The sequence below is a fragment of the Dipodomys spectabilis genome, unplaced genomic scaffold, assembly GCF_019054845.1.
Source record: "Dipodomys spectabilis isolate Male_0828 unplaced genomic scaffold, ASM1905484v1 ptg000004l, whole genome shotgun sequence".
Taxonomy (NCBI): domain Eukaryota; kingdom Metazoa; phylum Chordata; class Mammalia; order Rodentia; family Heteromyidae; genus Dipodomys; species Dipodomys spectabilis.
Window position 1 is genome coordinate 13989632 of NW_024870681.1, and position 22911 is coordinate 14012542.

Here is a 22911-nt window from a genome sequence, read left to right on the forward strand (position 1 = left end):
GAGCCCTCCTAGGAAGCTGACATCTTTGGATTTATTTTCTTGATATTCTATATTGTTTCTACTGTCTTCATATATCTCTCCTTTTATTTTCCAGTTTTCATCTTTATGTAGCTGGCACAAATCACCAGAAAAGAATCATAAGGAGTAAAATTTTGAACTCTGAGTATTTAAAAGGGCTTCAAATTTTCCCAGATAATTATTCCATAGTTTTATTAGATCCAAAATGATTTTTGCTCAGAACTTTGAATACATGACTCTGATGTATGCTAGAAACCAATTTTCTTCACACATGGTCACATACCAGTAGTATGATATTCTTCTGCTGTTTCATCGTTAATGATTTATTTTTCTTCTCAAGAAACCTTAGGATCAGCTCTGTACCTCGTGTCCTGAAATTTAATGAGCTATATGGAGATGTGGGTCCTTTTCTTTCATCTGTCCATGTCTCAGCATAGCATTTTAAAGAAATGAATCATGTCTTTCTTTAGCTCCAGAAGTTTCACTATTTTTTCTGGTAAATGGCAGTGCTACTTACAAATTGCTTGTGCCAGAAACCTGAGAATCAATCCACCTAAATACTTTCTTCACCACCCACTGCATTTAATCCTATTGATTCTTTCATTTCCAAAATATGTTTCAAATCCATCAATTTGTCTCTATGTTCGCTTAGACTCTACTTTGAATTACATAATCTTTCATCCAGATTACCAAAATAGCTTCCTAATTCTCCCCATTGGTCCTTCACAATCTTTGGCCACCCTGCTACAGGGGACATCTTGCTAAATCTCATCTGATCCGTATCACTCTGCTGCTTAAAACTTTGCAGTGATCTCCTATTATTCTAAAGGTTAAGTCCAATGTCATTAAGATGACCTATGAGTTCTGTATGACCTGGCCTTTCTGTCCAGCTTTGCAGCTAACTTCACATGCTCACTTGGCTCCAGCACACATCCCTTTTAAATACTCAGTCTTGTCCTGGGCATTCCTGAACTAGAGCATTTTAACAAATGGTTCCTTTCATCGAAATATGCTCACTAACCCAATGACAAGTTCAATCCTACAAAGATCTCTCATCTCTCCTGACCTCCTGGTAAGACTATATGGTTCTTCATTATCCATTGTTGTGCTCTGTAGATTTGCTTCACAGTAAATTAAATTAATGCATTCCAATTCAATCAATCCTTTATGAGTTTAATTTATATTTTACTGCCTGCTTATCACAAAGATCCTTGAATCCAGGGGTGATGTCATCTTGCTCATCATCCTACAAGAGCCTGTATCACTGGTACAGAGAACGTGCTCTGTATACGTATGTGGAATGAATGACTGAATCAATGAATGAAGGAATGACTCCCCTAAGAATTGCAGCTGTAGCTCACTCAGTTCTGACTTTCACACTTCCATTGCATTTGGCATTCCTATTCTCCACTGGAGGCTTTGTTTCTTTTCCATGGAAAAATCTAGTCTCCTCATATTTTATTCAGTGTTTCCCCTTTTGGACGCTTTTAAAGACTCTGCTTATAAGCAATTTCCAACTGTTTTTGGCCAGTTGACCTCTAACCATTCTATCATGTAGCTTGAAGCTCTCTGTCATTTCAGAAAAAGTGACCTCTCCTTAATCTATGTTGGTTATTTGTCTCTGAATGCATGACCTCAGCCTGAATTGTGATGCACACCTTCCACAAGCAATAATACTGTTCATCAACCAGATATTACTCAGGCACCTGTGTACCTCCCCTCCCCTCTTTTTCTCTCTCTCCCTCCCTCTCTGCTTTCCTAGTGGTTTGATTTATTTTCTAATTTGCCCATTTAGACATGTATTCAGGGGAGATATAAGTTTCCCATATCTTTTTTTTTTTCCAGTCCTGGGGCTGGAACTCAGTGCCTGGGGACTGTCCCTGAGCTTCTTTTGCTCAAGGCGAGCACTCTACCACTTGAGCCACAGTACCACTTCCAGCTTCTTCTGTGTATGTGGTACTGAGGAATGGAACCTAGGACTTCATTCATGCTAATCAAGCACTCTGCCACTAAGCCACATTCCCAAGCCCTCCAATATCTTGAATCTAATCAGGTGGTGTGATAAACTGCTATTCTCATTTGAAATTTGCTTGGCTGACCCCAAACACTTTCCCCTAACCCTGGCCATATTAAGTAGACTTACTCACTCTGCTTTGTGTATGCCATCTATCTATCAGACCATTCATTATATGCCTCTATTTAAACTCTGTAAAAGCTTGGTAGTTTTCCACATTCAAGCATTTATGTTCTTAACTCCTTCATTTCTCCATTCCTTTGCTTTACTCTGACAGTTCTTCTTTTTTTAGTATATATTTTTACTGTAAAGATACTGTACAGAGGGGTTACAGTTACATGAGTAAGGTAATGAGGTACGTTTCCTATCCCTACCTTCCTTTCCCCCCTTCCCAACCCCTCCCTCCCCCCCCACCCCGAAGTCGTAAAATTTGTTTTCAACATAGTGTCTTATATATTTCATTGTTACAATGGGTCAACCTGTATCCTTATTTCACATTTTGCTATTTCCCTTCCCCTCCCCAAATTAATCTGAGAAGCAGATTAAATATGGATTCCCAGCAAAATGTATGTACCTACAGATGAACAAAACAGGGAGGCTTACACCAGGTGCTGGTGGCTTATGCCTGTAATCCTAGCTATTCAGAAGGCTGAGATCTAAGGATCTTGGTTCAAAGCCACCCCAAGAAGAAAAATCTATGATACTTCTATATCCAATTAACTACCAAAAAGCCTGAAATAGAGCTGTAGCTCAAGTGGTAGAGTGCTTTTCTTGAGCAAAATAAAGCTCAGGAATCGTGTCCAGACCCTAAGTTCAAGCCTCAGGATCAGCACACACACACACCTGAAATTCATCTAACGGAGTCTTGGTCAAGAATTGATACATAATTGATACTTGGGGGCCACTCAGACCTTTTTAGGACCTTCATTCCAACATTAATTGTGGATGAAGTGAGGAAGGAAAGGAGAAAAGAGAGGAAGAAGAGGAGGAAGAGGAGGAGGAGGAAGTGGAGAAAGAAGAGGAAGAAAAGGAGGAAATTCAATCCTCGGTTATTGGCCTCTATTTCAACATGAACTCTACCACTCATCATCCTCACCGCTTCCTTTATCCTCTGATAAATAAATCCCTTCACAAGCGCTGTCATGTTACCTTTCTTCTGTCTCTTTTTATGGTCTTATTTGCACATGTATTTTCACTTTCACCGCATCCACCTCTCCCTTGTTTTCCCTCACCCACATTCCCTTCCCACCCCGTTGGGTTACTGTGAAGATAAAAATGAAATCTCAGATGTAGGAAGACTTTGAAAAGTTAAAAGCACAGTGGCATCGTACGGCACTGCAGTGACGAAGATGTTTCCTCTGTTCTCTGTGTGCCTTCCTTCACATCTTCCGGTCGCTTCCTTTCAAAGCAAAGCTTCATCTCCAGCTTTCCCCGGGCTGCCCTCATGCCGGCCGGGCATCTTCTCTGGTCTTTCACATATCTGTAGCATGATCTGACTTGGTCCCCTTCCTCCTTTGTCTAGCTTTGACAAAAACGAATTCTGTCATTTCTATTTTGTGATCAGAAGTTCTGTATCCCACCTTTGGCTTTTCCCCCCTCTTTTTTTTTCTCTTTTCTGATAGTCGAGTCAGAATGATGAGCTCAGCTAGATTTTTGTCGGCGCTACCAGTACTGTGCAAAGAAGCAGATTTCATGCAGTGTCTACAGAGTCAGATTACCAATACTTTGCTTAGAGTTTCTTTTTCATTCTGTCTGGCCCTATTCTCTGTACTTTAAGAGGCAATTAGAAGTAGGCTAGGCAAAGTAAGCCAGACCCAAAGAAACATAGGTTGCACGGTGGCTCTCATTTGTAATAATTAGAATGTGCCCATAGATCTACAAGTAACCCCAATGGATAGTAAAAGACAAAATATTACACTTGGACATGATAAATTAAACAGCACTCTGATCATTCACGCAGCGAGACAACGGGAAGATATTCTTAGGAGCAGCAGGGCACAAGAGCAATGTGCAAAATGATGCTTATCAAAATGAACTCCAAGAAATGGAAACAAGAAGCCTTTCATTTTACTTTTTGGGTGTTTTTTTTTTCCTATTTTTCCCCTTCATCACTTATTTTTTATTTCTGTACCTTTTGTCTTATATATAAGTTCATCTGATTTGGAGAGGGAAGGGGAAAGACAGAAATGGTAGGACAAAGGGTGAACTAATTCAGTAGTAATACTTACTAGACACTATGTTGAAAATTAACTATACAACTTGGAAAGGAGGGGAAAAAACTGGGAGGAAACGAGGGAGGGGTGACACTGTTCAAAAAGAAGTGTACTCAAACCTGAAGTAGGCTAGTTTCTGACAAATATGGTCTCCAGGATGGAAAGAGTTTCTGTACTGCAGTGTGTGTGTGTGTGTGTGTGTGTGTGTGTGTGTGTGTGTGTGTGTGTGTGTGTGTCTGTGTCTGTGTCTGTGTCTGTGTCTGTGTCTGTGTTGAGAGAAACTCATCTATTCATGTGTCGGGGAGCAGGAAAGTGAATCGAGAGATATAAAATTAGAAGGTACAAAAAGAGATTGGATTTAGAGAAATGATGGGCGGGGCGTGGGCCCTTCCATTGAGAAGGGAATGCACAGAGGGGCAGATAAAATGGCAGTAGGTCAAAGGAGCTCCTACCAAATGGCGTTATGTTTTCTCAAGTAGTGTAGGCAGGAATCCTTCACAACCATCCCAGGGGACCATGTGGAGGCAGGTAGGCAGGCACAGGAGAAAGATTATGATAAGGTTTATTAGAGGGGCCATATCTCCCCGGGAGAGGGCGCACCTGGTGTCTGTCCCTATCCCAGTCACAAGTAGGTCTGGGGGGAAGGGAGGGTGGAAGGGAAGTAAATGCTTGTACAGGTGGGTCTGGGCAGAGAGGGGGAGTGGCCAGCTGTAGGGTGGGAACTCCAGGGCAGAGAGGAGCTCAGGTCTGGGGGAACTGAGAACCAAAGGTGGGGATAATACTAACAGTGAGAACAGAAAATTGCTGAACAAATCACTGAATCCCCACCCTAGAGATCCCCTAGGAAGCTTAGAGGCAGAGGTCGGCGACAAAGTCAACATTCAGCCTCCTGAAAAGAACTCCCAATGGTTGAGGCTGAGAATCATGAGTTTGTATCAGCAGCAACTGACCAAATGCACTCATTTTCCCTTTTACACATGCATGGCTTTATTCAGAGATGACATTTCCTAGAAGTTTCTTAATCAAGAGGTAGAAGGGGCAATAAGTTCAGGATTTTATAAGATCCTGATTCAAGTTAAGGATTATTGGATCAATATTAAAATAAGGCAGTGACAGTAAAAAATGAAGATTAGAAAAACTAGGGATTGGGCTGAGAAGGTAGCTCAGTGGTAGAGCACTTGCCTTGCATGCTCAAGGCCCTGGGTTCGATTCCTCAGCACCACATAAGCAAAAAGAGAAAAAGCCAGAAGTGGCGCTGTGGCTCAAGTGGTAGAGTGCTAGCCTTGAGCTGAAAAGCTGAGGGTCAGTGCCCAGGCCCAGAGTTCAGGCCCCCACGACCGGACTCAAAAAAAAAAAAGAAAAGAAAGAAAAACTAGGGACTTCAGCCAAGCTGTAATCCTAGCTACTCAGGAAGCTGAGATCTGAGGTTTGTGGTCTGAAGCCAGCCTGGTCAGTCAAAGTCCACGAGACTCTTATCTCTAATTAACCACAAAAAGCTGGAGGTGGACCTATGGTTCAAGTGGTAGAGTGCTAGCCTTGAGAAAAAGAGCTCAAGGACAGTGCCCAGGCCCAGATTTCAAGCCCCATTATTGGCACAAAAAGGAAAAAAATAGAGATTCCAATAGCCTGGATACTTCATTGTAGTAGAAGAACAGGTAAGGAGAAAGTAAGAGACTAAATAGTCTGAGAAGAAGAATACAACAGTCCTTGTGGATATGCTAGAATCATATTTCAGCAACTGGACAGTTTTTGGTGACATAGCCACTGGTGGTGGGCAGCAGAAATAGGACAAAGTTCTTTGAAGGTAAAGAAGAATGAGACTGGGCCAGGTACCAGTAGCTAAGGCTTTTTATTATCCTAGCTATCAGGAAGCTGAGACTTGGAGCTTCAGTGTTCAAAACCAGCCTGGCCAGAAAAACCTGTAAGACTTGATCTCCAATGAACCAGCAAATTGTCAGACTGGAGGCATGGCCGAAATGGTAATGCACTAGCTGTATGCAAGAAAGCTGATTGGGAGTATAAAGGCTTAAGTTCAAGCAGTAGAGGAGGAGGAAGAAGGGAGGAGGGGAGAGGAGGGACAGGGAAAGGGAGAGTGAGAGGAAGAAGGGGAGAGGGAAGGGGAGGAGGAGGAGGAGGGAGAAAAGAGGAGGAGGAAGAAGGGGAGGAGAAAGAGGCAACAGCAGCTGGGTGTTGGCCAAGCCATCTATAATGACATTAGGGTTTACCTGGATAACAATGGAAACTGAACCAAGTCCCAAAGCCCCATATAAAATTCAGTCTCACTGGGAAGTTGGTAAAAGGCAGAGTACATAAAAATTAGTAGGCAATATAACTAAACAGCATGTGCTTTTAAAAAAAAAAAAAGGTAGGGGGAAGGAGTTTTTATTTGAGGATGGAGAATACATAGCTTGCAAGTAAGAAGAGAATAGTGTGGGAAATGTTCCCCTTTCCTGGTCTCACAAGAGCATGGAACTAATCAGAGACCCACAGGAGCTGCCGCTCTCAATGAGACTGGAGGGAGGCAAAGCACACTGTTAAAAGACCAGACAGGGTTTACTAGACAGGGATACAGGTGGCTCCACCTTACGGAGAGTTGGAGAGAAGGTTAGAAAGGGAGAGGAGATAAACCACAAGTAGCAGAAGCCACAGCACAAGCAGTGTGAAGGTGGGCCCCAAGAGAACAGAACTGCCTACATGGGGCTTGCATGACCTCGAAGGTGTCAGAGCCTCAAAGTTTGGAGGACCGACCGTGTAAGTTCACTCTGCATACAGAAGGCTCACACACGGCCCAGCATGCCCTGCTGCTGAGTGAGTGCCTGTCCTGTCATCCTTCCCCTTCTGAACGTTACCAAGATTCAGTTCTTCCCCTGCTCAACCTCTTCCTTATGCCTCAAGTCTGGAGGGGTGCTGAGCTCCCCATCCATGACCCTTCCAACCCATAGTTTTCACCCTTTTCCTCATACCTTTCTCTTGCTAATGAAGCAAATAAACAGGTTCTTTTGTGAGCAAAGCCGGCGCTGCAGTCATGTAATAATCCTAGCACCTTTCATCCCAGTCTTTTCGGTGGAATTAGTTTGTTTATCTTCGGAGTTCCAAAGCTGACATCAAATGTATGACTCGCTAGGATTTATAGAGTTTAATAAAGGTATTCCTTGAGTTCATCTCAGTTGAATCTATAATAGCTATTTCTCGATACAAAAAGTCATCACCCAGCTCATCCTGGGCAGTTGAAGGAGAGTCCATGTTTTCTTTTGAGTAGTAAAAGAATGCCCAATATATTTTTTCACAACCTCTCTTACAGAAGTGTCAGTTATGTCTTCAGTTTAATTCCTCCGAAAGTAAACATTTTGAATGAGTTTTTACCCCCTCTTTTTAAAATGTCTTTTCTCTCATCTATTTCACCTTCACTAGAAAAATCACTCAAGGATTTCTTCATGGCATTACACATTTTTATGATCCTTTTATCTAATGGAGGATATATAATTTCTCTAAACTTTATTGGATTGGACTAGCAGATAATGTATAATCACAATTGGTTTTCTGTATTAAAGTCATTTTTTTGTGTTAAGTTTTCATTGGGCTTGGAGAACAATTCACGAGCATTAGCTTTGCTTCCATGGTGTGGTTGAGAGAGTTTGTTTGTGTGGTCATTCTTTTACTCTGTTTCCAATACCAGCTATCCTTATCAAGATACATAAATTGTGTGTGTGTGTGTGTGTGTGTGTGTGTGTGTGTGTGTGTGTGTGTGTGTGTGTGAGGTCTCACATCTGTAATCCTACCTACTCAAGAGGCTAAAAGCCAACGTGGGCAGAAAACTCCTCAAAACTATATCGCCATTTAGGAAAATGTAGGACTGGGGGCACAGCTGAAGTGGTAGCACTCCAGCCATAAGTAAGAAACCAAATGAGAGTGAGAAGTCTTGAGGTCAAGCCTTGGTTCTGTCACACACACACACACACACACACACACACACACACACACACACACTGGTACATACAATAAAACATACCTGTGCAACCCAGCCCATTCTTGGGTCTTGCCTTTTTTTACCATCCAAAGTCATGGAAAATGATGAGACAGAGTTTTGTGTGTATTGTGAAGGAGGAAGTTTAATGAAAGGGTATAAGTTTCTGGAAGACAGAACTGATTGAATCCTACCCTGACTGGCTGATCCTGAAAAGATCCAGAGATGTAATATACAGAGTACAAACAAACCAAAAGATAGCATGCTCATGGGCCTGTTCATTGATCTTTTTATGCCAGTACTTTGTCGGTTAGGGGAACAGTATCCAGTCTTCAAATGGGAGCTGTGTAGGACAGTATTGGCAGCCAAACCATCTTTGACTTTTTTTAACTGATCTGAAGTGATTGCACTATGAATAAATGTTTCCTTTTATCTGTGATTGAAAAATCTGAAAGATGTAGCTTCTTTAGGACAGGAAACTGTGTATGAGGTTTGGGTATGATGTAGGGTTCAGGTGTCCCAAGTGTTGAGGGGTAAACATAGGTCACACATTTCCTTATGAACAGTGTATAACACAGATGATGAGACTCCAGGAATAATCATAACAACCTTGTATTCCTTTTAGGAAGAAAACTCGGATATACCTTCAACAATTGCAACCTCCACAATGTGTCTTTGGGACAAGGTCAGGAGGTGGTGGCCGAGGCTGCTCTGGACCTAGCTTCAAAGAAAGGTCACTGGGTTATTTTACAGGTAAGGTTCCTATTGGAGCATCCATTGCTCTAATGGCATGACTTTCAATATGACTTGACCTTTATCAAATTTCCTTAGGGCAAGTGATGTCTCTTATTTACCTTTTATCACTGAGCAGTCTTAAATACACATCCTCAACAAAAGCTTACTGGGTGAAACTATCAATAAGGAAATTAAAGAAAGAATAAATAAAAAGGTCAGTCATTCCCATCCCATCCTAACTCTCATTATCCAAGACCACCATTCATCTCTTGATGGTGCCATGCTACATCTCGCTTCTCCATCTTCGCCCTTGAATTTCCTGTGATTTATTGGGGAGGGATCTGCTCTTTCCCCAGACTCCATTTCCAGAAGCAATGAGAATTTAACAACACCTAGGAGTCTATTAGCTTCACCTGCTGGAGGTGCTGTGTCTCAGATGCATTTGCCAAGAGACCTCCACTGAAGCGCCTTCAGGAACCAGGCACTCAGCATGGACCTGGCTTCCCAGGACCTGAGGATGAGACCAGGGCTCAGGCTCTTTCCTTGCTGTACTCTAGAGTGGATTTCTCAGGCCCTAGCCTTGGTAGATCCATGTCCGTAAACCCAACGGGGCAGCCTCAACAATCCCGGAATGCACTCAGGTAGCTTCTATCCTCAAACTCAAGAGAGCCTTTCCCATAGCCTTGCTCTGCCTAGTGGCACATACTAGTTGAAGTTGTTGCAGCCATAACTGAATTAGTCCCTCATGTGAGGGCTGCCAGCAGTGCTGGCTATCCAGAACCCTGGCTTTCTAAGTAGCCCCCTAGATGTTCTGCTCCAAGAACATGATTAAAAATGTACTCTTAACAAATTTCCCCTCTTATCTCCCACTACTAACTCTTACATAGCTCCTTACCCTATACAAAGCCCTTTTGAATCCATTGCCTTTGATTATTTGCAGCCAATGCTGAAATGGCAAACTTCATTGTTATTTCTCTTTCTAGAGGAGAGTAAACAGTACTCAGAGAGCCAATTATTGTGCTCTTAGAACTGTGTTGAGTGCCAATCTCTGTGTTTAAGGCTCAGCAAGCCTACTTCCTCAAACACTGACTGGGGAGTTTTTATCTATCCATCATCATGAAACCTACCTCAATGAAGCCAGGTGACTGTCATCCTTAATGTGAGCAGTGCATCCTGTGAAGCTGTGCCAAGAAATAAATACAGGTCTTGGTAGAAAGGCAGGAATGAGCTTTAAGAGAAGGAGATCGGCTCAAAGACCAGACAGAGAAGCTTGAGTAGGGAGCCTTTGTGGGTCTTCCAGACTCAATAACTTCATGTGTTTTATGAAGACAAGTTTTGTGACAACAAACAGCACGGTTTCCTGAGACAAATCAGGAAAGGTAGCTCAGAGTTTAAATCACTACCTTAGAGTTTTAGCACAGATACAACTTACAGAAGGAGCACAATAGAATGTGCTGATTCAGTGATTATAGGGGCCCAGAGCTAAGATCCTGCCATTCTTAACTGGCTCTCAAATGATGTACTTGTGTGTGTGTGTGTGTGTGTGTGTGTGTGTGTGTGTGTGTGTGTGTGTGTGTGTGTGTGTGTGTGTGTGTGTGTGTGTGTGTTCCAGCCCTTGAGCTTGAACTCAGAGCCTGGACATTGTCCCTGAGTTTTTTGACCAAGGATGGTACTCTACCACTTGAGCCACAGCTCTACTTCTGGCTCTTCTGATGGTTAATTAGAGATAAGAGTCTCTCACTGGCTTTCTACCTGGGATGGCTCTGAATTTCAATCCTCAGATCTCAGCCTTCTGAATAGCTAGGATTACAGGTGTGAGCCACCGGCACCCACACATGTATTGCCTTTTAATTCTCAAGTTCAAATAATCCAGGCATCAGGTAGTATGGAATCAGAAGGTCTCACCATTGCACTCTACGTGTGGAGACTGTACCCGCAGCGTGGCAGTGTCTGGAAACCCGTTCAGAACACAGACACTCCACCTCCTCTCCAGAGCTTCCCAATCAGAGGCCCCAGGCTGGGCACAGCAATCTGTGCACTAGCAAGCACTCCAGGGGATTCTCATGTACAAGCAAGTTTGGAAAGACTACATTTAAAAACCTTAGGAGTATCAAACCATAGGGCTCAATTAGAAGGATGCTCCCTATGTAGCACCCCCAGATTCTTTCTGTGATGTAATTTTAGATGTTTCTACTGTTTTTAAAATAAAATGGGATAGGCAACAATCTAAATGCATGTATTGCTTTTAAGCCTTTAAAAATGTACATCATAAGCCAGGCACCAGCAGCTCATGTCTGTCATCCTGGCCACTCAGGAGGCTGAGACATAAGGCTCATGATTCACAGCTATCCAGGGCAGAAAAGTCCCCATGAGACTCTTATCTCCAATTAACATTCAAAAAATAGAAGTAAAGCTGTGACTCAAGTAGTAGAGTGCTAACTTTGAGCATCAAGAGGCTCAGGGACAGTGCCCAGGCCCTGAGTTCAAGCCTGACCAAAAAATAATGTACATCATAGGGCTTGGGGCCTGGCTCAGTAGTAAAGCACTTGCCTAGCATGCATGGAGGCTCTGGGTTCAATCCTTAGCTGAATGAATGAACAAATAAGTAAATAAATAAACAAATATCACACATCTCAAGATGACTGAGGTGATAAACTTTGCATTATGTTTATTTTTAATTTTTAAATGTTTTCATTATCTTTAAGTAGTTGTATAAAAGAGCTGCCATTTAATAAAGCTGTTTATAAATGTAATGTACATATATATTGGTATATATATGTATATATATTCTCACCCATCCCTTCCCAACCTGCCCCTCTCTCTTCTTATTTCTGTAGGATATACACTGCATTATTGTCTGTGTTTTATTACAGTCTTTTTTATTTAAATCTTTACTTGAAGACGAAGGCCTGCTTTCTGCTTTAGCTGCCTTCCTGATCAGTGTGTGCTGGCAAAGCTAAGCAGGTGCCTGCACTGAGGGAGTTTTTTCTTTTTTTTTTTAACCAGAACATCCACCTGGTGGCCAAGTGGCTCAGCACCCTGGAGAGGAAGCTGGAGGAACACAGCCAGGACAGCCACCCAGAGTTCAGAGTCTTCATCAGTGCAGAGCCTGCACCCTCCCAGGAGGGCCACATCATCCCCCAGGGCATCCTAGAAAACTCTATTAAGATCACAAATGAGCCTCCCACAGGCATGCATGCCAATCTGCACAAGGCCCTGGACAACTTCACTCAGGTACTGCCTGGGAGGGAGGGAAGGGAGAATCCACCTCGTAAAGAGCTTACTGGAAACTGGGAGGGGGTGAAGAGAAAGAAGAGCATGTACCTAGGAACAGGAAGGGGTGCCTGCCAGGCTGTGAAGATGTACCAGTATGGGAGAAATCACTGCATAATTGACCTCCACCCAGTGCCCAACCCGTGCTACTCAGTTGTCAGATAAACCAGGAGGAGTCGAGGAGACTTTCTCCTGCAAGAAGTGTGAGTCTTTCTGCAAGTCCACTATTAACTATATTCCAAGGTGGAAGGCCATGCTGCTATAAAGCTAATCCATAGGATTTGCTAAGCATGCTAGGTCCACACAGGGAGATGATGCACTCATTCATACCATATCACCAGCCACCTGCATGTACCTTGAGTCTCAAGAGTTCAAATGAGAGCTGGCGGTGGGGTTGTTCAAGTCATACACCCTTTGCCTTCCAAATCTGAAGCCCTGAGTTCAAACCCACCCCCCTCCACACACACACACAGAGTTCTAATGATCAAGGGACAGGTGGTGAGTATCAGAACTTGGAGTATAACCACTCGTGTGACTTAGAGTGTGCTCTGTAGACCAGCAGCATCAGGATTACCTGGGAACTTGTTAGAAATGTGAATTCTTAGGCCTTGTCCCAGGCCTACTGAACAAGGATAGGGCGTTGCTCCAAAAATCTTTAAAAAGCCTTTCTGTTAGTACTCAACATGATCAAGTTTGAGGACATTGTGGACCAGGGCATCTCGGAAGGGGTTGAACATGGTGACATATGAGAAGTTCATGGTTCAAATTGTTATAATAATAACAATTACTGAGATCCCATCTCAAAAAAAACAAGCTAGGTGCCAGTAGCTCACGCCTGTAATCCTAGCTACTCAGGAGGCTAAGATCTGAGGATCACGGTTCAAAGCCAGCCTGGGCAGGAAAGTCCATGAGATTTTTTATCTCCAATAAACCACTAGAACACTGGAAGTGGTGCTGTGGCTCAAGTGTTAGAACGCTAGCCTTGAGCTGAAGAGTGTAGGGACAGCGCCCAGGCCCAGAGTTCAGGCCCCACCACTGGACCCCCTCCCAAAAAAAAAAAAAAAAAAAAGAAAGAAAGAAATGGAGGGACAAACGGTGAATACCTGCAGCAGTGGTACTCACTGGGTACTATGTTGGAAATGGACATCAGTGGTGCTAGGAAACCCGACGAATTCATCCATGTGCACAGACTTGAACAGTAAACTAAACCCTTGTTAGCTGAATCTAATCAGTAACTCAAATGCTATACAAAAACACAACCCCTCTGCAAGTCTGTCTGAAGCTCTGACCCTCACTTAGCTTCGGTGCTGCCCACAGGCATCTGACCCTGAACAGCAAGAACATTTGGCAGCTGTATCCAGCGTGATGGTGGGCCCTCCCTAGCCTTCCCCTGGGAGGGGAAGCTTCCTGTCAACACTGCAAGTGATGCTTTCCTTTCAGGACACACTGGAGATGTGTTCCCGGGAGACAGAGTTCAAGAGCATCCTCTTCGCTCTCTGTTACTTTCACGCTGTGGTGGCAGAAAGACGCAAGTTTGGTCCCCAGGGATGGAATCGGTCCTACCCCTTTAACACTGGGGACCTCACCATCTCTGTGAACGTGCTCTACAACTTCCTGGAGGCCAACACAAAGGTAAAAGGAAGTAGTTCAGGTTCTGGGACAGGTCAAGAGGCCACCCCCACAGGCCAGTGTTGTATTCCCACATGGGAGAGTGTGCTTTGGCAAAGGTCTATACTACTCAAGTAGGGTGAGTGCCAACCACAGGACCAACCCTGTGCTTAGAAGTTCTACAGTGAGGTCAGAGGCCAGGCCAGACAGTGACCATGGAGACAATCTAGGAGAAGACACCCCTCCCCCCAGGCACCCAGACAACCTGCATGAATGCACAGCATTGAGAGGGGCAGAGTTGGCAGGAAGAGACCCCCCCCCACCACATGTGGCTGATCTCAGTTCCCACTTTCACTAGCCAAGGATTCTGAATGTATCCAAAAGCATGTAGCTTCTCATATAGTAACAAGCTGATTTTCCACACATTAAAGAAAAACAAAATCTTCCTCTTCTGTTGGGACAACTTCATCTCAGAGAAAAACATGTGCTAACCAGCAATGCTCCCTCCTCCAGTAAAGGATCTGTTCCGTCATGAGCCAAAGCCAGCACCAGCAGGACCCCTGACATTTCCTGATAGGGAAAACAAATCAGCCTCAGATCCCTGAGAAATCCTCCCACCTGTGAGTTCTGGGGAGACCTACCCCACCCCATAATATCAACCTTTCAGTTGTTTGGCTTCCCATCCTAACGTTCGCCCCGGTGATCACGTAAGCTGCATTTCACTGATTCTGAACTTGTAATGGGACAGTTAATTGACCCTGTTATGAAGGGCAGACGTTTAGGAAAAAACCAAGGTCCTCGCTGCCCTCACATTTGACATGTATCAGTTCCAGAAAGAGTCTGACTTGATTGTCACAGTCAGTAACGATGAAAGAGAGGAGGCTGCCATCTTGCCCCTCTCCTCACCCTTGGATGTAATTCCGCAAGTAATCAGCTCCCCAAATACACCTCATGCTGCTGGACACTAGGAGTGTGAAGACAAGTAAGACATTGCTTTTCATCTTCAGCTACATCATATCTTGTGGCCCGGGCAGGAGATTTGCTTTTCCCTCTTCCTTGCCCCTGTCTCCCAGGTACCCTTCGATGACTTGCGCTACTTGTTCGGCGAGATTATGTATGGAGGCCATATCACGGATGACTGGGACAGAAGACTCTGCAGAACCTATCTGCAGGAATTCATCAAGCCGGAGATGTTAGAAGGAGAGCTCGCCCTGGCCCCTGGCTTTCCACTCCCGGGCAACATGGACTACAGTGGTTATCATCAGGTGAGGCTTTGCTCTGGGCTCACAGAGGGCCCCTGTGACTCCTCCTACACACAGCCCCCATTGTGCACATGCTGTGGCCCAGGCTGTGGGCATCAGGCAAGAGCCATGGAAGAATGGCCCAAGGAACCAGGCTGATAGCAACTTTTGTTCTCTGCCTTGAGCTGACTTTGTTCAACTCATTAATAAAGTTGAGCCTTTAGAGATCTTCTTGTTCCTGATATTTGATTCGATCATTCTGGTTTTATGTTCTGTTCTACAGTTAATACTTAGGACAGTTTTTGCTTGTTTTTAATTCAGCTCATTTACAAAGCCACTATTAAATAGGGCCAAATTTCAGGTAAAAATGTACAGAGCATGGGTAGTTTTTCAGCAGTCCTAAATATCTTCAGAGAGCATCCAGTGATGAAATTTCTCTTAGTTCCTATATTCTGTAACCCTCCTGGTTCCCATTGATTGCTTTGGACACATTCTCATGAAACCTTTCCTACTCTTAATTTTTCACATTCTATTACTAAAGCTATTTTTAAAACATTCAACTTTGAACATGTAATCTGCCTTGGAAAATATACTGAGAGATGGTTTCCTTGAAAACAAAACTTTTTTAACTTTGGAACATACCTTAAAAATTTGAACTAACATTTACCAAACTTTATACCAAATTTAAGGGAGATAGTAGTTGTAGAAATGCTAACTATAAGCTTTTTACTTTTTTAAATTTGTGATTAGTCATGAAAGACATTTGATCCAGGAAACCCATGCCTATGAGAAGAAATTTAATGTTATACTCATAAATTGACATGTTAAATTGTAACCCTTTTGTACAACTACTTAGCAATAATAAAATAGGTAATTTTAAAAAAAATTAAAGCACTAACACCAGTTACACAAACAGGAAAAAAAATTTTGACATTTAACTTTTTGTTGTTTTCATTTTTTATTTGTTTTGGGGGGATTTCACAATGCCTTTTTTTTTTTGGTCAGTTGTGGGCCCTGAACTCTGGGCCTGGGCACTGTCCCTCAGCTCTTCAACTCAAGGCTAGCACTCTACCACTTGAGCCAGAGCACCACTTCCAGCTTTTTTTTCTGCTTATGTAGTGTTGAGGAATTGAACCCAGGGCCTCATGCATGCAAGGCAAACACTCTACCACTGAGCCACCTTCCCAGCCCCAACTTTGAATTTTTAAAGAAAAAAATTATCATAAAGGTGATGTACAAAGGGGTTACAGTTAAACAAGTCAGGTAACGAGTACATTTTTTTCTTTTTTTATTTTTATTTTATTTACTTATTTATTGCCAGTCCTGGGGCTTGAACTCAGGGCCAGGGCACTGTCCCTGAGCCTCTCTGTGTTCAAGGCTAGCACTCTATCACTTGAGCCACAGCACCACTTCTGGCTTTTTTCTGTTTATGTGGTACTAAGGAATATGAACCCAGGGCTTTGTGCATGATGTACCACTCAGCCACATTCCCAGCCCAATGTGTTTCTTTTTGAACAATATCACTTCAAGAATTTTTTCTTAACCAAATCTTTAGTCTTTACATCCACCTCAGAAAGTAGTGCACGTGTGCCCTCTAGTGTCCATGCAATAACTCAACAAGAAGCGATGGGCAGTCCAAAAAACATCATCCTTAATAAAGTAGGTCTGGTTTTCTGACCCAACAGTAGCATGGCTTGTGCATTTCCAAATGACTCCTTTCAGTTCTTCCTTTTAATCTGTAAGTTAATAGATGGTGACAGGTCATCTTCCTCGGACCAGAAGTGTGCTGAGTGCTAGAGTGAGTGGAAAGATAAATGTGCAAGTATGCCTTTAAGGAATGCAACCATTTACTTAGACTAGACGTTATCAACAGCAAGCAATCATCAAAGTCCTGGCAGGAACCTAACTTTCTCACCATTATAAAAAGCACATGAGAAGAAAGTAACCTGGGCAGGAATTTTCAGGCAGGACAGACCCTGGCCACAAGAACTGACTGTGGAGATGTGCTATTTGGTGGCATGCTATTTTAAACTTTTTGAACTCCAATGCCTTTTCCCAGATGTATGAACCCTTCTATCTACAGCCAAGTTAATCTCCTTCCCCCGCCCAATCCATACACATTCACTTTGTGTGCACAATCCCATTAATGGGTTTGAATGTGTCATCCCTGGTTTAGATAAACAGAGAGAAGAGAAAAGAATTGAAAAGGCTGGGTTCCTGCAAGGGCTTAAGTGAAAAATGCCAGGGAAGGCCAGGGGCTGATGGTTCTCACCTGTAATCATAGCTAATCAGAAGACTGAGATCTGGGGATAGCAATTCCAAGCTAGAAGTGGAAGTGTGGCTCGGGTGGTAGAGAGCCAGCCTCAAGCGAAAAAGCCAAGCACAAGAATAAAGCGCTGAGTTCAATCCCCAGTACCTCCCCTTTTCCCAACACCCACCCACACACACACACCCACACACACACACACACACACACACACACACACACACACACACACACACTACAAGGAAAGGGATTCATATTTCTCAGACTTTGAGAAATCTAGGGGGGGGAGTTGGTAAGAAGTCTCCCCTGGAGGGGTGCCGCGGAGACACATCTTTGGTGGCTTTCTAAGTGAGTCTGCCCTTGATTTCAGTACATCGATGCAGAGCTGCCCCCTGAGTCGCCCTACCTCTATGGCCTCCACCCAAATGCAGAAATCCGCTTCCTGACCCAGAGCTCAGCAAAGCTCTTCCGCACTGTGCTGGAGCTGCAGCCTGGGGACAGCCAGGCTGGGGATGGAGCCGGCGCTACAAGAGAGGAAAAGGTATGCCCTGGTGGGGAGGGTCATTAGAGGGACCCATGGGCATGAGGATGCCTCTAGGCCTTGTGCCCAAGTCCTTGAGTGGAGGGTGTGGTGAGATGTCAAAGTGAACTATCTCCATGATTTTTTTTTCCTAAAAGATACATTCATTAAAACTCCAAGGGAGGTAAGTCCCCCACCCTGTAGAACTCCAAGATCCTGTTAGGTTTACATGATTAGGTTTATATTTGTAAAGCTTCAAAGGTTTGAGTGGTTGTCAGACTTTTAGGCTATAGGGAACTGAGTTTAAGAAAACCAGAAGAGGTAGTCTAACTCTTAGAATGACCTAATTATACCAGGAGTTCTCAGGTTTTAACATGCCTGAGAAGGAGCTAGTGGGCTTGAAGTTCTGCCTCAGAGGGTACAGCTCTGCGGTAGAGTGCTTGTTCAATCTTCAGTGCTGGGAGGGAGGAAGGAAGGGAGGGAAGGGATGGACACCAGAGGATTCTGATTCTGAGATCTGCACCAAGGAATTGGTGATCTGGTGGTTGCGATGTGTGTGGGCTGGCACCAGGAAGCTGTTCCGCCCAGCCTGTTCCGCCCTTCCATTTCTAAGATGCAAGTTGAAAATAAAGGGAAGAACCAAATCAGCAGGAAAGAAAAACGCTCCTGAACATAGGAAGAAAAAAAAAAAACTTGGGGGGCTGGGAATGTGGCTTAGTGGTACAGTGCTTGCCTAGCATGCATAAAGCCCTGGGTTCAATTCCTCAGTGCCACATACAAAGAAAAAGCCAGAAGTGGCACTGTGGCTCAAGTGGTAAAGTGCTAGCCTTGAGCAAAAGAAGCTCAGGGACAGTGCGCAGGCCCTGAGTTCAAGCCCCAGGACTGGCAAAAACAAACAAACAAAAAAGCCTTCATCTGCCTGTAACCTCAGGATTTGGAACTAGCAATTTATTTACTTTTTGGCAATGGTGCTATTGGAGTTTAAACTCAAGGCTCACAATGAAATTTTCCGTTCTGACAGGACAGCAGTGGGACAGAATAAGGGCTTATAGTTACAGCCTTATTTTAATTTTATCTCCTCTTCAAAGGCCCTCCGTGCTTCCAAACATACTCATCTTCTGAGCTACTGGGAACTGGGGTGTCTGCATATGAGTGTGGAGAGGGCACTGGAGCCCCCTAGGTACAAGCCTGCTCCCTTCCCAAATGACGAAGCGAGGAAGCAGTCTGTTCCCATTTAAGTCCCTTCGCTACTGGATTTCTTTGGTGCTGAACAGACCAACTAGACCTTTGGAGAAAAGTAAAGCAGGGTTCCTTGTTCCTTTTCCAGAGTCTATTTCAGAAAGCTCAAATATTTAAATGTAACACACACACACAACCATACAACTCAAAAGCTTGGAAGACAGCTAGGGCAAATGCTTTTATGATCTGACAAAGGAGGAAAGCATTTTTAAACTTTAAAAAAAATGAAAATCTATATAGGAAAAGATAGGCAAATTGATGGCTTTAAAAATGTCTGCAAAGAAAAAAACTGCCACCAACAAAGTCAAAATCAAATCATTTTGCTGCATACATACTGGGCAGTGGGCAGATCTGATTAAAATACAGAGTTCTTCTGAATGAAAAAAAAGAAGCTAAGAGAAGGAAGGAAAAGATGAACACTATGGAAATTCACATAATAAATACAAATGGCCAGTAAAAACTAGTGAAAATATTCTCAGTGCCATTCAGACCTTAAGAAAGCTAAATAAAACTCCATTACCCAGGTGATGGCAAGGATTTAAAGATATGTTACTATCCACATAAGAAAGTAGACACTCTCACTTTGACTGATAAAAGTTTAATTTATAGAACAATTTGACGATAGCTACAAAAAAATTCCTACATAACTGATTGCTAAAAATCAGTTTTGGAAATGGAATCAGTCAGCAGAAATACTCAAAAGTGCACAATTTTTAGGATATCTGCATATAACTTATTGGAAAATGACTGATAGCAGTAGAAATGGTAAACAGACTGAATATCAACAGAAGTGAAAATAAATGATGGGTGTCAAAACAGTGAACTAATACTCTTAAGCAGAGTCAGGCCAAATCCTATGCAGTAACAAGGGAATCAGTTCAAGATTTATAGGGCTGAGGATATAGCTCTATAGTAGAGCACTTGCTTAGTGAGCATGAGGCCCTGGGTTCAATCACTAACACTACCCAAAAGAACTATTTTGTGGGTCATTGGGCCTGAACTCTGGTCCTGGGCGCTGTCCCTCAGCTCTTCAGCTCAAGGCTAGCGCTCTACCACTTGAGCCACAGTGCCACTTCCAGCTTTTCTGCTTATGTGGCGCTGAGGAATCGAACCCAGGGCCTCATGCATGCAAGGCAAGCATTCCACCACTGAGCCACCTTCCAGCCCCTACCAAAAAGAATTTTTAAGGTATAATATATTATTATGAGATAGAAAAAGCAAGCCAAAAAGCTTGCTTTTTGGTTTTACCATCGTATGGTTTTACCAGTGTGAGAGAAAAGGCAGAAGTAGACATATCAGATGAATGAATAGATGATGACTCAGAGAATTAGCAATATAAATTTAAAAATTAACAGTTTGACACTGGTTTCCCCCTATTGAGGGAAGAGTAAAGATTACAAGAGGATTGCTTTGTTTTATGCTTTTATTTTTTTTTGGTACCAGTACTGGGACTTGAACTCAGAGCCTGCGTGCTTTCACTTCACTTTTCCCCCTCATGGCTGGCACTCTTACTACTTGAGCCACAGCCCCACTTCCAGCTTTTTGGTGGCTAATTGGAGATTAGAGTCTCCCAGACTTTTCCTGCCCAGGCTAGCTTTGAGCCACAACCCTCAAGTCTAAGCCTCCTGAGTAATTAGGATTACAGGCACCAGCCACCAATGCCCAGCTATTGGAGGGGTTTGCTGCTACAATCCTTTCTATCTGCAATGTCTAGATTTTTTTCTGGTAAATATATGTTACTATTCAAAAAAAAAAAAGAGCAGAAGTGTTGCTTATATAAGTCAAGTAGGTCATGTCCCAAGGAGCCTGCCCTTCCCACCCGAAGGGCGCCTGGGTTTTCTGAGCAAAACAGCATCCATTGTATGCATGTGACTCACTCATTCCCCATCCATCTTCTCCCTGCTCAGAGCTCCAAACCCGCCTCGGCCTGGTGAGAGACCAGGTGGAACTCTGCATCACACACACACCCCCTCCCCGCCTCCTCCATTTCGTGTAGTTTGGTACCCTGCCTTGAGGCTATCTTTTCATCTCTTTGTGACTAACGTGGAAATGGCAGCTCGCTGATAGAGGGCTGTTTCTTCACATTCCACCCCAGAGACAGACATAGGATATCAATTTAGCCATTTGTCTTCCACCCGGCACTTTCAGGTACCATTAAAATTCCATTCCGGTTTTTGCTTATGACAGCACCAGAGACCCATTTGTGATGGGGTGATGGGAGTTTGGTTTCTTCTTTTACTCACATCAGCTTTTTTCCTGGAGAATGGATTATGATATGTTAACAATACAAGGCAGGGTGAATATTAATCATCCTTCCCATTTATATAGACTTTAGAACTTTCAGCTGCCCTCACATTCAGCAGTTCATTTGATTTGGTCTTTGGGAGTTGAGGAAGAAGAAGTCAGTAGAGAAAGACACACTTGGAAACTGACAGATTGAAAACATTGAGGCCTATTTGGCTTATATGAGCCATGCATGGTAGAGCTGCATTCACTTGGTCAGGGCTCTATGGTTGTAAGCAACAGACACCAATCTAACTGAATCAGGTCAGAACTAACATACTCTATCAAAGAGAATCAATGGAAGAAAGGACAAAGACCCTATGACCCTAGGGCCCCAGGAAGAAGGAAGAGTACACAGGCCTTTCAAGGCATCTCTATCCTCATTAAATGTTCGGATCCCAGGTTTCAATCTTTCCTGCTCTTGAAAAGATAATCTGATGGGCTCACTGGGTCAGGAAAGGCTGCCACAAGTCACAGTCTCCAGAAAGATAGGGAAGAACAATTTCCCTAAGGGGATAGGAACCTGTTACTTGAAGAAAGGAAAAAAGGATGATGTATAAACAAAATCCAAGCATAATCTCAGGCATGTGGCTCTCACCTCTCAGGACCCCTGGAAAGGCTGGTATTTGCTTATAGACTCCTCTCCTCCCCCTCCATCCTTGTCTGCTGGCCATATGGCCTATGACATCTGCATTTGTTTCATTTTTCTTTGTTGACAGACCTCCTGGGCTTACTTATTTACTCCAAAATGGCAGACTCAGCGGCCAAGTGGTTGGCCCAGAATAACCTAGGATCTCTGCATCTCGATTCCAATTTTCCAGAAGAGAGGCCCTGATGGTTCTAATTCCCCTGGTCTAATTAGTTAACACTTTGTGTGGGAAAAGCAATTGTGGGTACTAGAGAAGGATTACATGATGAATCGTTATGCCCCTTCCAGAACTCAAGGATAGAAACCACAGTATCACCTCCTAGACATACAAAATTGAACAGAATGTGGATATGCGTGTATATGAGAGAGACAGAGAGACAGAGAGAGATCCCTCAGGATGTGTGGGAATTTGGTCCTAGGCTCTCCCACAGATACCAAAGTCTACAATGCTGGTTTCTTGTGTAAAATGCCATCGTATTTGCACCTAGCCCATGCATATCCCTTTGTGGACTTTGCTTATTGTGATGCTGAGGACCAAACCCAGTTACCTCAGACATGCTATGCAAATGCTCTACCACTAAGCCCCCTTGTGTACTTTGAGTCATCACCATATGACTATGCAAATGCTATATGAATAGTTGTTATACTGCATTGTTTAGAAAATAATGACAAACTATGCCAGTGGATGAACCTAGAACAAATCATGTTAAGTGACATAAGCCAATCTCAGAGAGACATGTGGCACCAGAGGCTAGATCTAAAATATAGGCACAGGGCTAAGAATGTGGTTTAGTGGTAGAGTGCTTGCCTTGCATGCATGAAGCCCTGGGTTCAATTCCTCCATACCCACATATACAGAAAAAGCCAGAAATGGCCCTGTGACTCAAG

The 22911-nt window shown here is 43.5% G+C and overlaps 1 protein-coding gene across 2 annotated transcripts in view; it reads left to right on the forward strand.

Annotated features, from left to right (window-relative positions):
- Dnah9 (dynein axonemal heavy chain 9) overlaps positions 1 to 22911 on the forward strand; it is a 339142-nt gene that overhangs the window by 304606 nt on the left and 11625 nt on the right. For both annotated transcript variants that reach the window (XM_042693416.1, XM_042693426.1), the window contains 5 exons: positions 8835 to 8962; positions 11951 to 12178; positions 13658 to 13849; positions 14899 to 15090; positions 17703 to 17873. In XM_042693416.1, coding sequence (XP_042549350.1) covers positions 8835 to 8962; positions 11951 to 12178; positions 13658 to 13849; positions 14899 to 15090; positions 17703 to 17873 — 911 coding nt within the window. The remainder of the gene's footprint in view (positions 1 to 8834; positions 8963 to 11950; positions 12179 to 13657; positions 13850 to 14898; positions 15091 to 17702; positions 17874 to 22911) is intronic.